This window comes from Sapajus apella, unplaced genomic scaffold (genome assembly GCF_009761245.1).
Source record: "Sapajus apella isolate SASKATOON/1434 unplaced genomic scaffold, GSC_monkey_1.0 scaffold65, whole genome shotgun sequence".
NCBI classification, from domain to species: domain Eukaryota; kingdom Metazoa; phylum Chordata; class Mammalia; order Primates; family Cebidae; genus Sapajus; species Sapajus apella.
In genome coordinates this window covers 3,207,584-3,223,577 of record NW_022437005.1, presented here as the reverse complement: position 1 = coordinate 3,223,577, position 15,994 = coordinate 3,207,584, and the positions used below count along the sequence as shown (strand labels likewise).

General features: G+C 39.5%; 1 protein-coding gene across 6 annotated transcripts in view; it reads left to right on the top strand.

The window, feature by feature from the left end:
* Positions 1-15,994, top strand: part of KIF16B (kinesin family member 16B) — a 302,210-nt gene that overhangs the window by 252,520 nt on the left and 33,696 nt on the right. For all 6 annotated transcript variants that reach the window (XR_004259830.1, XM_032248035.1, XM_032248037.1 and 3 more), the window contains one exon: positions 6,701-6,784. Coding sequence is in view for 5 of the 6 variants with exons in the window: in XM_032248035.1 (XP_032103926.1) it covers positions 6,701-6,784 (84 nt within the window). In the remaining variant the exon portion in view is untranslated. The remainder of the gene's footprint in view (positions 1-6,700; positions 6,785-15,994) is intronic.

Below are 15,994 nucleotides of genomic sequence, written 5' to 3'. Positions count from 1 at the left end.
TGGAAGGAAGTCACTATGCATAGCACACATTTCAGGAGTGGGGAGACAATGGGCTACTTTATTGAGGGTGAAATATCTACATAAATTATTGGGATTATTCTGAAATGATGATTGAGTTACCAATTTATTCTCATTCTATTTTGGGTTATCCACCAATACTTTATTTTTCAAAGTGAATCTGAGTCCCCCATGTACTTATTTATTTAATTTTTCTGTTTGGGGTTATCCACTAATACGACTTCTTTTTAATTTTTTTTTTCCAAATTGTCTCAGCTTCAGCCATTGGGAGCTCTTTCACCTGACGCCCGTGTTCCTTTGAGACACCGCGTCTTGTGTTTTTGTTTTGAGCATGTCCGTGCTTTCTGGCACCACAGGCTGCTTCAGGCTTATCGAGTATATTCCCTGGAATCAGCCGTTGCTCCAAGAGCTGGCTCACTTTTCTTCCTCTTTTTTACCCTTATTTTCTCTTATTTCAACCTGTGTGTCATTTACTTCTTTGGGCTCTATTTAGAGATGGATTTTCTGGTCCCTACATGACTATTAACAATTCTCTGAATTCCTCCCCAGGTGGCTTTGGCTGATCCAACTTACGGTGTATCCTCTGGGTCTGCCTTTGCCTGTGTTTCATTCAGTGTCACCTCACCTCACTCTTTGTACACGTAGTTTCAGTTTTGGTTCCTTCTAATTATTTCTCACGTTTGTGGGAAGTGGAAGTGGACTAATTGTTGTGGAACACACTAGTGTTTTGTGGGAGCAAGGAGGGGCAGATGCTGGGGAGAAGGAGGGCGGCTATGGTATGTGCGGACCACTTAGAATTGTCCTGAAACTGTTTCATCAACTTTTTCCTTCACTTTGAGGCACATCTTCTCTTGTTTTCTGGTTCAATGGGGGCTGTGGAGTTGCTGGCTGTGGACAATAAAGCCAAACACTTGCTCTCTGACCTTTGCTGCCTCTGTTGCTGGAGACAGGGGCTTCCCTGGCCTCCTCCTCTTACAGCCCCTGCTCACCTTCCTCCTTGAGTGGAATTGCATCCTGATCTTTTTCTCGTTCCCATATTTAATCTCTTTAATCCCAGCATGGGCGGAATGCAGGTGAGGGTGAGGGTGGCTCTGGGCTGCCCTTGCCTCCCGTCATCTCTTCTCTCCATGGTGGTCCCCTGGATGCTGCTGCCTGACCAACAGTTTGGGTTGTGGTGGTTTCCCAGTTCAGGGACAGGGTTTAGTGGTGCTTTTGAAGAAGGTGAGAGGAGCGAATCAAGTCTTTGCCCCACCATCTTTAACCAGAATGGTTTCATCAGTTTTTATGGTTGGCAGAAAGATGATTTTTGGTGCAGTCACACTTTTCAATATGAGACTGTCTCCAGCAACGTTATAAGGGGAAATGATGGTGCTTGTTCTTTATGAAATCTAGCAGAAAGAAAGAAATTCTTTTTCCTCCATTACTGAATCCCAAGTATCTTGAAAATTTTTATGTAATTCAGAAATACTTACCTGAGACTTTTTAGAATGTAGTTGTTGTGAGGAATATATAGAACTTCAGGAACTTCACTTTTCTTGAAATATAGGACACTGTATTTCCTTTATCAGAGTCTACAGAGGAAATTGAAGAGGAGTCTCTCCACCTACAGACTGTCACTCACTCTTCCTGATGGTATTTCTCACGAAAATCAAAACTGGAATATCTGTCCTATTAGAAAAATGAGGCAATGAAAATGAAAATGTGTAATTAAGTGCTTGAGAGGGAATGAAAATGTTTAGATAATATACCTGATTTCATTTTAAACGTTTTACTTAACATGAAAAGCCAAAGAGAAGATGTTGGTCTGTGTGGGACAGGGGTAGAGAGATCAGGGACAATTCAGAATTGCCTTCTTTCTGAACCTCTCTTGTATTCCTAATTTGTCAGAAGTGTTACATTTCAGAAAACAGCACTTTCAGCAAAATCGAAAAGGTGTTTTGGGTTTTGGTTTGTTTTCTTTGGTCTTCCAGGCACAATTATTTGTCCTGACCAGCGACTCTTTTGATCTTGGTAAATTGTTCGCTTTTTAAAACAATTTAGGCAGTTTAAATCATTTACACTTCAGAAATGAAACCTACAGAGAATTGCTTTTGTTGATCTACTTTGAAATAAATGATGCAGTAGCTTTGCATTTGTGAAGAGAAAAAAGTCCAGGCCTCTTCTGTACTCTGGGCATCTAACCTGTGGGGAGGGGTTTTGCTATATTTTTATTTTAGGAATGAAGTGGTATTCCTGCCCCGGCTCTCCATCTTCTTCATCCCAGTCACTCAGCAGGTCAGCATCAGGGCCGTCATTTTTCAGGAACTCCTTTATTTGCACTGAGGAAGCCAAGTAAAAATGATACTCTTCTTTTCTTTTTAGAAGATGGACTTAGGAATGTGACTTTATCTTCTATGTCAGCTGTTATTGTTCCCCAAATGACTTCTTGTGCCACCTGCCCTGCTATCTCAACTCTTTTGCTATTTTAATGTAGTATGCTTTAAAATATAAGATACTTCTAGTTTTTGTTTTACTTTTGAGTGCCTTAAGAAAAATATTCTTTTGAAATAGATTGGCTTAGATATAGCTGATCAGCAAACATCAAATAGAGATACTGTCACTTGGCAGGTAATGCAGATGATGGAAAATGAAGCGACCCTATCAGTCACTTAAGTGTCAAAAGTTTTATGCAGGATTTAGCTGGATGAAATTGCCGATATTCAACAGTTTTTAACTTACAGAATTGGCAATTTCATCTTGTTCAGCCTGAGCTTACAGAAAGCAAGGCCTAGACGGCACTGTTAAGATTCTCTAAAGAGGAGACATGGAGGTGGTTTCCACTGAATCAGAGGGAAGGGACTCACTCATGTTGCAGTTGAAGCTGTTTCTGATGTAAATGTCCTGATTTTAATGGGGGCATGTTTTTCCTATGCTTTACATCTTGGCCTTGGCTTTCTACTTTGGCTTGTTCGTATCCCAGTGCCACCTATAGGACCTGGGCCCATTAGCTCACATTTCTATTGTGAGCCACATTGGAACTTGTGCACCTGTTCCTTTTCTCCATCCTACCCGTACTTTATTGTAAGGATAGCCACCATTATTCTTAGTTTTTGCATGGAGAGGGGTAAGATGATAGTTGCTAACTAATTTTGTATGTCCTGGAATGGACTTCTGGGGAGCTCCAGCCCCACCCTGCTTCCTGCCATTGCCCACTGCTTTACTGACCCTGGGCTGGGGTTCAGGTCCTCAGCAGGGTCCCGCTGACAACTCTTATTGGAACTGTTGATGACTGCCTTGGAGCGGCATGTTTATGTTTCTGGTTACATACACCTAGGAGGAATTTCTCTCTTTCATCTTTATCCTAGAACCCCAAAGACTTTGCGACAGTGTCTTTCATGCACCGCAGATGCCCTTTACCCAGCATTATCCTGAGAGGCCTGGAGTCGGTCCTGACTTTGCCCCCATGACTATGAGCCTTTCCAAGTCACTTAGCTCTTGACCTGGGTGTCTTTAACTCTAAAGTCAGACAGTTGAATATCGTGCTCCTGTGATTATAGGCCTGAAATTCACTTAAAATTGGTCTTTTCCTCCTAAAATATGAACAACAGTGTTGCACATAATTTATACATAGTTATTACATGGACAGAATATTAATAGCACAGAATGCTTGCCTCCCTCTGGGTCTGGAGAGGGAACGCCACTGTTGACTAGGAGGAGATGTGAATGCCTGCTCCCTCCCTGCTCCCACTGCCTAAGTCCTTTTATTGCATGATTTCTGATTGAGCATGTGCGTGTGACTATAAATTTCCCCTGACAGAAACCACATCACCTCATCAGCCACATAAGAAAATGACAAAACAACCAACTGTGAAAGTGTGCTTGCCAAGCATCGGGGGAAGCGGGAGGTGCATTTGCACTGGAGGAGATGAAGGCTGGAGGGAGCCAGAACATAAGCTCTGCTGTACCTGTCTTCTCTGAGCTGCAACGTGGGGGGAATGTGTTTGTGCCAGTGAGGCCAGGTTCCCGAAAACCCTTTGCTCCTTGAAGCCATGTTACCATGGCTTCCCAGTGGATGCAGAGAGGCCATAAGGGAATGAGGACATGCCACTTTCTCAGTATTACAGCTGATAATAGAGCTAAAGTCCACTCAGTAGATCTTCACTGAATCCTGGTATTTGGTTTCATTTTCTGTTTGTTTGGTTTTTTTTTTTAGCAGAGAATACTCAGGCTCAGAGAAGCGTAGCTAGTTAGATGGTTAGTGGTCAAGCCAAGATTCAGACTGGGTCTGTCTTGCCTCAGTGCCCATGGTCTTTTACTTTACCTTGAACTGATTTTAAAGTTGGTTGTCAGCCAACTAAACATTGGTGAGAAACAGAGAAGAGGAAATCCATCCCATGGTGTTACCTTCAACCCACTCCAAGGTTTCTCTGCTTTGATAGAAAGAACACTAGGAGGAAAGAGACACACATCTGCAGAACTTCAATCAACTTTTAAGAAAGGCTATAAAGTATCAAAGACACCTTTAAGAGATGAAAAGGGAAAATTATTCTTACTGAGGAAAAGCGGACAACTAATTTTAAAATGGACAAAAGAGTTGAACAGACACTTCCTAAAAATGACTAACCAGATGGTGGATGAGCAGGTGAAAAGATGTTTGATGTCATTAGTCATCAGAGAAATGCAAATGTGAGCCGCAGTAGACATGATCACATACCCGCCAGCGTTGCCGAGGACAACCATAGTACCAAGGGCTGGTGAAGATCTGGAGCAACCACATCTCTAAGTCACTTCTCGTAGCATCTCAGTTGATAAAACCGTTTTGAAAACCATTTGGTAGTTTCAAATACAGCTGAACACACTCACACTATATAACCCAGCATTTCCAACACTTAAGAGTGTGACCATCAGAAATACGTATATATGTTTGGCCAGGTACGGTGGCCCACATCTGAAATCCCAGCACTTTGGGAGGCCAAAGTGAGTGGATCGTGAGGTCAGGAGTTCAAGACCAGCCTGGCCAAGATGAGGAAACCCCATATCTACTAAAAATACAAAAATCAGCTGGGTGTGGTGGCAGGCACCTATAATCCCAGCTACTCAGGAGGCCGAGGCAGAAAATTGCTTGAACCTAGGTGGTAAGAGGTTGCAGTGAGCCAAGATCATGCCACTGCACTCCAGCCTGGGCTACAGAGCAAGACTCCGTCTCAACAAAAAAAAGAAATATGTATATATGTTCATCAGAAGATCTATAGGAAAGTGATCATAGCAGCACAATTTCTAGTAGCTAAAAACTGGAAACTAACAAAAAGCCCAACAGCAAGATAATGAACACATACATTATGGAATGTGCGCATAGTGCAATACGTACCGCAGTGAATATCAGCAAACTATTGCTACGCATAACGACATGGTTGGATCTCACAATATGATGCTGAACAAAAGGAGGTAGACACGGAAGACTGCGTAGTGTATGACATCTGTTACGTGAAGTTAAAAAGTAGGAAAAACCAAACAATGCTGTTCGAAGTGTCAGACCTGCATTAACTTTGTAGGGGTGAGAGGGAATGCCTGGCAGGGAGCAAGTACAGTTCTTGGGGTGCTGGCAGTATTGTGTTTCTTGATCCGAGTGTCGGTTACACAGCGTGTTCAGATTTTGAAAATACATCAAGTTCTTCCCTTGTGATATGTGCACTTTTCTCTATGTATATTATGCTTTAATACGATGTTTTTAAAGTATTATATATACAGATGCTAGTCTTTAATTTTTGACTCCCAGTGTGGCAATATAAATTTAAATCAACTTAGTGATTTGCATAGGCATAAAATTGGAATTTTGTGACATATTGTGCCCTACGTTGTGAGAGAAATGCTCATTTTTTTCTTGATAATGCTTCATTGGCTTCAATTTGTCTGGTCCCGACAAGTTGAGAACGGAAGAAAATAGTGAATTCTGCAACTGCAGCAGTTATTGCTGCTTAGCACTCATTCGGCCAAGCCAACGCCGGCTAGTCAGATTCTCACCAGATTACAGAATCTTGTCTGGAAGTCTGTAGTAAAACTTATTATTTATAATTTTTGTACCTCCAAGAAGAAAAGCATAAGGAAAATCCTATGAAATGCTAAGATCAGGCAAAAACAAATTCTGCACGTTCACTTTTAGAAAACAAGGTGAACATATGCAAAGAGAAGTCCTCTTTTCACATGGGCAGTCTTCATTCGCAGTGGTAACTGAAAAGGCAACACTGAATATTTAGAGAACCTTAGCAACTGTCTGAAAAGGATTTTACAAAATGTTCAGGTGTGTAGGTTGAATTTTCAAATTCTTGTCTCAACACAAAACTAATTGAATTCTAACAAAGCGGACTGAAAGAAGAACAAACGTGTTTTAAAAAACAAAAAATATAAAACACCACCTGACACAGAGTCTGATATGTCATCTGAGACAGAATGTTGAGATTCACTTCTGTTCTTCGTGGAGTTCCCATTGTCCTGTCTTCTCCTTTGACCATTGGGGAATCTGACCCAAGGTTGATTGATCTGTTAAAGGTCACACCGTTGGTGATAAAGCAAGGCAGGGCTCACCATCTTTAACTTGCAGCCTCTCCTTTCACCCCATGGAAGAGATTTTAAATCATAGATTAATAATAGCACAACAATTAAAAGGTGTGGTATTAATGCATGTCTTTTAAAATGTCTATTTCAGCTTGCCGCCCTTGAATTTCCTCCAAAGAAACTATTTGGAAATAAGGATGAACGTGTGGTTGCTGAGAGGCGAAGTCGCTTAGAGGTAACAGAATTAAGCTGTTTTTGCTCTGTGTAGGTAGAAAATGTGCCATCTAATTGACCAGTGAGAATTGTTTCTGTTAAATACTATTACGTTTGTTCACAAGTGTGAAGGTGCTGCCTCGTTAACACAGGAGATGGCAGCAGTAGATTATGAAGATATGACATCAGCTTGTTTAAGATACAAGTCCTTATCTTCCTCTGGTCTAGCGGAACATTTTTCTTATTTTTAAGAAGATGCATTTATTCTAAGGGTTAGGAAGCAGGATGTCAGTGAAAACTAAATATTCACCGTAGACAGATGGCATGTGATACAGGATGAGAGTACAGAGCTTGCTGCAAAAACTTGGAATTAATTAAGTGAAGATTTATAGTATTACATCATTGTTGCTTTTTCAAGAGAGTTGGAAGCAAAAAGACACATACCTATTTTAGTCATGGGTAGGTTTCATTTGACTTATTTTAACTTAATCTCCCAAGCTAGCTACATGTAGAACTCTGGTTTAACACAACTGTCGTTTTTCTGACTGCCTCACTGCCAATGCACATTGTTGACTGCTTTATCTAGTTTACATTTCTTTTTTGGGATATAGTTGCTTATTTGGTTGGAGATGCTAATGAGGCTGAGTCTTTTCGCCAAGGCAGGGACCAATTGTTTGCTTTGAGAATGGTGAAAGCATGATCATGGCTAGTCCTTGCTTATTGGTCACTCTCTTGCCGTTGTGAACCACTGAGGCAGACAAGGGACAGAAGTACAAATAGCTGATGATGGCCTAGTGTCAGCAGGCTTTCAGGGGGACTCTCAAAGTTCCCCTTGCTACTTCTTTTGTTTCTGTTTTTGTTTTGTTTGAGACAGTCTCTGTCACCCAGGCATGAGTGCAATGGCGGGATCTCGGCTCTCTGCAATCTCCACCTCCCAGGTTCAAGCGAGTCTCCTACCTCAGCCTCCTGAGTAGCTGGGATTTCAGGCATGCACCGCTATGTCCAGCTAATTTTTGTATTTTTAGTAGAGACTAGGTTTCACCATGTTGGCCAGGGTGGTCTCAAACTCCTGACCTCAAGTGATCCTCCCGCCTTGGCCTCCAAAGTGCTAGGATCACAAGGGTGAGCCACCGTGCCCGGCCCTTTGCTACTTCTTTAAGAGTAATATTAGTAAGACCTATTGGAAATAAAGTCTAATAGGGAAAGGCCTGAGAGAGCCCTTTCTGGATTGTGAAGTACTATATAAAAAGTATGTATTCTCATTCCTGGTGACAGCCAGTTAAAATTGGCTTCCCATGGCATGCACCTAATGCCAGTGAACAAGGATTAGGGAAAAATCTAGAGGATGGAGGTTCCCGTGAGGGCAGAAGGAGAGAAGTGGAAGCCAAGGAGAAATTGAAGACTGGGAGGTTGTTGTCCATGAGGAGCATTTTAGAGCTTTGAGATCTTGAACATAGAACCACTCAGAGAAAAGAGGGGTTTCAGAGTGCAGCCATGCTTAGAGGCATTTGAGTTAAACTACAGAGTTACACATCTGAAGAAGCAATTCCTCCTAGGAAGGCATGCTCCTGATTCCCAACTAAAGAATTTGTCTTTAAGGAAAAGATTCTTGCGGTGCGTCTGCTTGATCAAATTTTCTCAAAGATTTGATTGTATCATACAAAAAAAATTAAAAATAGCAGTAGAACTAGGGATGATTTTCTTTACCTAACTATTCCCTGCCTTCATTAACTAGACCTGCCTTTAATGGAGACATGGAGAATGATGGTTTATAAACATGATTTTATATGCCAACAGAAAATAGATGGTGTCATCCCTGGCTACTCAGGGCTCTGGTTAAACTCACATGGTACGCAGCTGTGCCACGACAGGTTGGGCGTTTTGTGTGCCATGCATTTGTGAGCACAACACTGGGACCCTTGGTTTTCCATTCCAGCTTCCTGAGTTAGAGCAAAGTTCAGGGCACTCTTTCATTCTTAATGCTTTCAGGTGGAACCTTTGTTTGTCCTTTTGGCGTCACTCCTTCATCACTTAATCCTTCTAAACCTTCAGCTGTTGATGAGCAGAGTTTTAGTTTAATATCTCTGCCTAGGCAAGGATCCCTTCCCTTGGCTGTGACTGCTCTTTATCTACAGCACTATCCTTTAGAGAACAGCTTCCACACATTATGGAAATAAACTCTTACTTTTGAAATTTAATGCATTTCACCTAATGTTGACTATTAAATCTTAGATTATCTTCTTTTCAAGGAGCAAGTATAAGTAACCTTCACTTTAATAGAAAGTTAATCTGAGATTCTCAAGTTAATTTCCTGCAACTATTTTCATATGAAAATGAACTTTTTCTGAAAAAAGCTCTGAACTTTTTCATTTTCACATGAAAATCTGCCCAAATTAGCCCCAAGTTAATGAGCTTTCTGTTTTGTTTTTGCTCATTGATGAAAGGTACGTTTTGGGTTACTAATTTCAGAGAACATTATTATCTACTTGGAAATATTTCTACTAATCATTTTAATAATCTGTCATTTCAAGGAGTAAGTATAATTAATGAGAAAAATGAAATCCTCTAAAACCACCAACCTTTACAGAATAATACAATCACCTCTGGAAGTAAGAGGCTGAGACATCCTAGAAAGTTTTCTTCAAAACTGCCTAGAAAACTGGAGCAGGCAGCAAATCAAATCTACCTCTTCTGTTCCTATTTACATCTCCTTAGCTTGAGCGTTAAGATAGATCAAAATAAATGTGATAGCTAGGAGCATGGATTGGAGCAGATCTTCCCAGTTTTGAGTACTGATTCTATTACTTTGGAATTATTTAATGTCACTGTTTCAGTTTCCTTCTCTGAAAAATGAAAATAATAATACGATTTTCCTAGAGTTGTACTGAGAATTAAATGTGATTGTATACATAACACAGAATCTGGTACAAAGGAAAACACTGAAAAATGTTAGCTGGTCCTGTGATAATAGTGCTGATTGCGGTGGTGGTGATGGTGATCATGATAAGGACAATGATGAAGCCTTATGGTGCATTTCAGAGCTGTTTTAAGAGCCAAGGGAGGGCAGAAGAGCACCACTCCGCAGCAGTCATAAAATGTAACAATAGTAGTATCTCAGTTTGTTACATTTACCTGCAAAATCAATTTCGGAGACCAGAGACACTAAAATCCTGTGACAATTCTTATTCATGATGATTCCTGGAAGATACTGGAATTCTTGCTGTAATATCAGCTTGTCTTTCAACCTATAAGATTGCAATCTGAAAAATTGAAATGATTTTCTGAAAGATTTAATCATGGCGGAGCTGTTGTCCAAAGTGATAAAAGTTAGAGGCACAGGATCATCACGAAAGGAGCACGGTTCCTCCAGATTGACACAGTGGTTGTTTACAGCTGGTTAGTTCTCTTGGCATGTCTGCCAGGTCGTTGCCTGCAAGACTACCCACTGTGAAGTCCCCAGCTGACCTGTCGTATGCCCTGGGCTTCTGCCTGTGAAAAAAATAGGTTAAGTGTCAATGAGTTTCAGCCAAAAAAAATCCCAGGAATACACCTATTTTTAAAGCAATGTGAGATTTATTGATTCACCGCAATGAGAAAGAACCATTTGAACCACAGGAACCATGCAGACTTCTCAGTAAGAAGGCATTAAAAGGAAGTTATTAAGAATTTGGGCTTCTATTAGCTAATTTGGGGAAAAGTGCAGGAAAGCAGGGCTTTGCTCTGGATTGGATGCTGGGGGAAGTTCTCTGATTGGGTGTATTAATTCTTATCTAGAAAGCAAGAAGAACAGAGTGAGGTTTAAAACATGATTGATAAACCAAGATATGGATTCAACCTAAGTGTCCATTAATGGATGAATGACAATATGGTATATATACACAATTGAATGTTACTCAGCCTTAAAAAGAATGAAATCCCGTCGTTTACAGCAATATGAATGGAACTGGAGGTTATCATGTTAAGTATAATAAGCCAGAAAGAGAAAGACAAATATTCCATGTTCTCATTCATATATGGGAGCAAAAAAAGTGGATCTCATGGGGATATAGAGTAGAATGGTGGTTATCAGAGGCTGAGAAGGGGATGAGGGTGGGAGAAAAGAAGTTGGTTAATGGGTATGAAAAGACAGTGAGAAGGGGTAAGTTCTAGTATTTGATAATGCAGTTGGGCTATTACAGTTCATTATAACTTATTGTGTATTTCAAAATCGCTAAAAGATATGAATTGCAGTGTTCCTAACACAAAGTAAAGATAAATTAGGCGATGGATATTCCAATTACCCTGACATTACACATTTTATATAGGTATCAACCATCACGTATAGCCCCAAGATATGAACAACTAGAGCATATCAATAAAAAGTATGATTGATTAGAAGCACTATATTAATCCAGAAAAGGAAGTATTTGATTCTATTCGATCACAGTGTTCATGTTTTTGTCTTTGTGTCTTTGATCTGGCATGATTATGGAGTGGCCTTTTTTTAATTTTTATTTTTTTGGCTTGATCCTTCATGGTCACGGAGTAGCCTTGTCTGGTGTTGATATTCTTTGAAATTGTTTATGGTCCATGGGAGAACACGGCAGCTTAGCTGTGAAAATGCCAGGCTGGTTCCCAACTGCTTTGCTTTTTTTTTTCTCACAGTAAAGGGATGCCCAGAGTTTAGAGGCACTGTCCTATCTAATGGGAAACCTGAACTAAGTGAAGAACTGTTTCCAAAATAAAGTCTCAGTAGTTCAAATGACTTATCTGCCAAATACAGGTATTAGTAATGGCTGTCAGTATTGACACATCACCACGACCACCACCTCACAGCCAGGAGTCACCTTTCTGGCTTATGGTGCCTCCAACACACACGCTAGTTTTTTCTGACTAAAAACAGTTTCTCATTCTACTTTAGTTTTATTTTACTCTCAAACCTCTAATTTTCAATAATAGAATCATTTAGTGTGGACATTTTATAGATGGAGTCTTTTTGGTTTCAAAGTAAATATCCAGGAGTAAAAATCCTCAGTATTTCTGAGTTTCCTCAATCATTTACCTAATGGAAAGATATTAGGGAATTCTACATTTAATGTTCTTTTCATCTATTCTCTGCTGGTCTCACAAAGCATGTAATAATAGAACCATTATCAAACCTAGGCAGAAATTAAAGAAATACTTCATAGGAAGAACCGTTTTCTTCCTCATTCAGGTTTTTATTTTTCCTTGTGGTTATCTGGTTATTTACATTAGCAGTAGCTGTTTTCTGTTATTAGTCCATTACCACTATCACCAATAGCAAAGCGTTTTTGAAAGGTGTTATGTTCAGTGGCTGTTGGAATCTTCAAGGAAATTGAACTGGAGTCTGGGGGCTTTTCCATGTTGGTGGTTCTTGGAGTCAGAGAAGCTGAAGATGCTGTGATCCTGAGGCTAACTGCCTGTCAAATCATTTTATACAACAGAAACCTTATGAATATGTGTTAGTGCTTTATGAATGCATCAATAAGCGAGTCTCCAGTTGGAGGGTAAGTGGGAAAATCTCACTTTGGTTTTCATGAGCAGTCATTGATTTAAGAGGAAGGCAAAATTAAGGCAACTGTTTTCAAGAATCATTGCAACTTTCAAACCTAGATGGAAGCCTAGGGGATAAAAGGGAGGGCTCACTACACTGTCATCAGGCAGCTGTACTCTGCCATTTTTCTCCTTCTCATTCCCCAAATGACACTCAGTATTGACTCAGGGAGTCAAAACCCACTGTAAGCAGAAAGCTGTTCTCCATCTTTGGGCTACCAGTTTAAACTCTAAGCTGGAAATTGGGATCTTCATTTCTTTATCAATCATGTTTTAAGTCAACCAAAACAGCTCAGGTCTTGGAATCCTTTCCTCAGCTCAAATGTCTTCTCCTGAGTGAGGCAGGCCTTCCCTGCCCACCAAGTAGAAGCAGCCTGGCCCTAATGCCGTCCACCAGATCGTCTCCCCTGTTATTTATTGGTCACAGCATTAAGCAGTTGTCGGGAAGGTTTTTTGCTGATTGATTGGTTGATTTTGTTTTGTGAAGTATTTTATGTTTTGTGAGAAGGGAAGTTTGTGAAGACAGCAATTCCAGATGCTTCATTCACCTAGAACAGTATCAGTTAAAAGGTCCCTTAAAAGGTCCTCAGTAGATATTTGTTCTGTGTCCAGTTAAAGCTGTGTTGAACGGCAAATAGCAGATACTTGTTCTGACAAAAAAAAAAAAAAAAAAAATTCAAAATAAGAGCACATTTGTAAACATGGGTTTGAATGCTTGCTCTACCACATTGCAAAATGGCACTTGGCAAGTTATTTAGCCCCTCTCAGCATCATTATTCTCAGTGCAAAACAAGGATAAGAACAACTAATTTTCAGGATTGTTGAAGGTATCAAATGAGAATGATATAATATGTAAAAGGTACCTAGTAGAAAGCATAGCCTGTAATAGATCCTCAGTTGATACATGATCAAGTTAAAAGCATACGCTATAAAACCATTAGACATGGTTGTGAATTACAGCTCTGCTACTTCATGACTGAGTAATCTTGGACAAGTTACTTCTGTGTGAACCTGTTTTCTCACCCATAAAATGGAAATAATTTTACTCATCTTACACAGTTGTGAATTCATATAAAATATTTGGATAGATTCCTGACATATAGCAAACACTAGAAATGATTACTTTCTTTAAGTTGTTGCTACTTTGCAATTTTCTTATAGTGAGTTATAGTATAATTTTACAAGTAAACCTTTAAAATCCTAGCTTATGCAATAAGACAGGAAAAAATATATACTGGTTGCTGTGTTATTCACAGACAACATGATTGTTTGTGTAGATAATTTGAAAAAATTAACAAAGAAAAAAACTCCTGGAATCGATACTTGGTTATAACGAGGTTGTAGAATACATGGTTAATATATAAACATTAATAGCTGTTCTATATGCCAGCAACAAACACATGAAATTGGAAATTAATAACACAATGCCATTTACTTTAGCATCCACCAAAACTAAATACTTGTGTATAAATCCAACAAAAATGTGCAAGCTGTGTATCAGTAAAATTTTAAAATTCTGTAAAAGAAATCAAAGATGAACTAATGAACAGGTATTCCATATTTATGGTTAGGAAGACTCAATACTGTTAAGATATCAGTTCATTGCAAGTTTATCTATAGATTCAACTCAGTCCCAATCAAATTCAGAAGACTGGCACTACCAAACTAATACTTAATATAAAGCTGCAGTAATCAAGACAGTCTGGTACTGGTGAAAGAACAGACAAATAGGCTGGACACAGTGGCTCATGCCTGTAATCCCAGCACTTTGAGAGGCCGAGGTGGGCAGATCACAAGGTCAGGAGTTCGAGACCAGCCTGGCCATTATGGTGAAACCCCATCTCTACTAAAAATACAAAAATTAGCCAGGCATGGTCGCGGACACCTGTAATCCCAGCTACTCGAGAGGCTGAGGCAGGAGAATTGCTTGAACCTGGGAGGTGGAGGTTGCAATGAGCCCAGATTATGCCACTGCACTCCAGCCTGGGCAACAGAGTAAGACTCTGTCTCGGAAAACATGGGCAAAAGACCTGAACAGACATCTCACCAAAGAAGATATACAGATGGAAAATAAGCATATGAAGACAGGCTTAATAATAACATATCATTAGGAAATTGGAAATGAAAACAAGATACCACTATACACCTAATAGAATGGACAAAAGCTGGAAAATAAACAGCACCAAATACTGGTGAGGATGTGCAACATCAAGAACTGTCATGATTGCTGGTGTTCGCGAGATTTTGGCAGTTTCATACAAAACTAAATATACTCTTACCATATGATCCAGCCCTCTCACTTTTTGATATTGACCCAAAGAAATTGAAAACATGCCCTCTCGAAAATCTGCACATACATGTATATAGTAGTGTTAATCATAATTGCCAAAGTATAGATATAACAAAGATGTCCTTCAGTAGGTCGATGGATAAACTGGTACCTCCAAACAATAGAATGTTATGAAGCACTAGAAAGAAACAAGCTTTCAAGCCATGAAGAGATTTTGGCAGAACCTTGAATGCATATTACTAAGTAGAAGAAGACAAGTTGAAAAGATTACTTGGTGTATGATTCTAACTATATGGCATTTTGGAAAAGATACAATGATCAAGACAATAAAAGCATCAGTGGTTGCCTCTGTATGATAGATAATGGTAGTTACATGTCATTATACATTTTTCAAAACCCATAGAAAGTACAAGAGTGAACCCTAATTAATGTAAGCTGTAGACTTTGGGTGACAATGATGCCTCAATGTAGATTCATCAGTTTTAACAAATGTACCACTCTGGTGTGAGATTTTGATAGCAGGGGAGGCTGTGCGTATTTAGGAGGTCAAGTGGTTATATGGGAAATTTCTATACTTCATTTTTCTATGAACCTAAAACTACTCTAAGAAGTAAAATCTATTTTTTAAAAGATACACGTTTAAAAATCATGTGGTAATTATGCATTTATAATCATCGTTTCCTCCTTTTCTCTCTTAATTCCTCTTTCACTTCTATCCTTCATCCAAGCTCTTATTTTTCCACTGTGCCCTTATTGCAAAGAAAGAGAGAGAGGGAGAGGGGGAGAGAAAGAGAGAGAGAGAGAAGGAAAGAAGGAAAGAAAGGAAAGAAAGAACGAACGAAAGAAAGAAAGAAAGAGAAAGAAAGGGAGAGAAAGAAAGAGAGGAAGGGAAGAGAAGAACAGTGGCTGGGTAGATGGACAGATAGGTAGATTTTACACTATTAATCATTTTTTCTTGAGAGTATAATGTTAAACTGTTACTAAAAAGAATACATCTTCCAAACAAGTTATGTTTTTCGTACGTATTTTCCACTGCTTATCATATGATAATTTGTATTTTATTGGAAGTGGCTCACTCATTACTCTAAAATTTGAGAGTCACTGTTGTATCTTCTACCAAGCACCATATTTATTCACTTGTTCTTCCCAAACTCAAGTTCAATGTCTGTCTGTATGAATCAATCATTGCCTTCCCAAGTCTGGAAATTAGACCTAGTGGGATTCCCTTTCCACGTTAAAACATTTGAACACCGACACCAGGAAGGAAATATGTTGTAATCACATGTAGCCGTTAAGAGGTGAGAGGCCACATGGAACACTGATGTAATCGGACAAACAATTGTAAAGATCCTTTTCCTCTGTAACTTTTATATACTGTTGCAAATACTT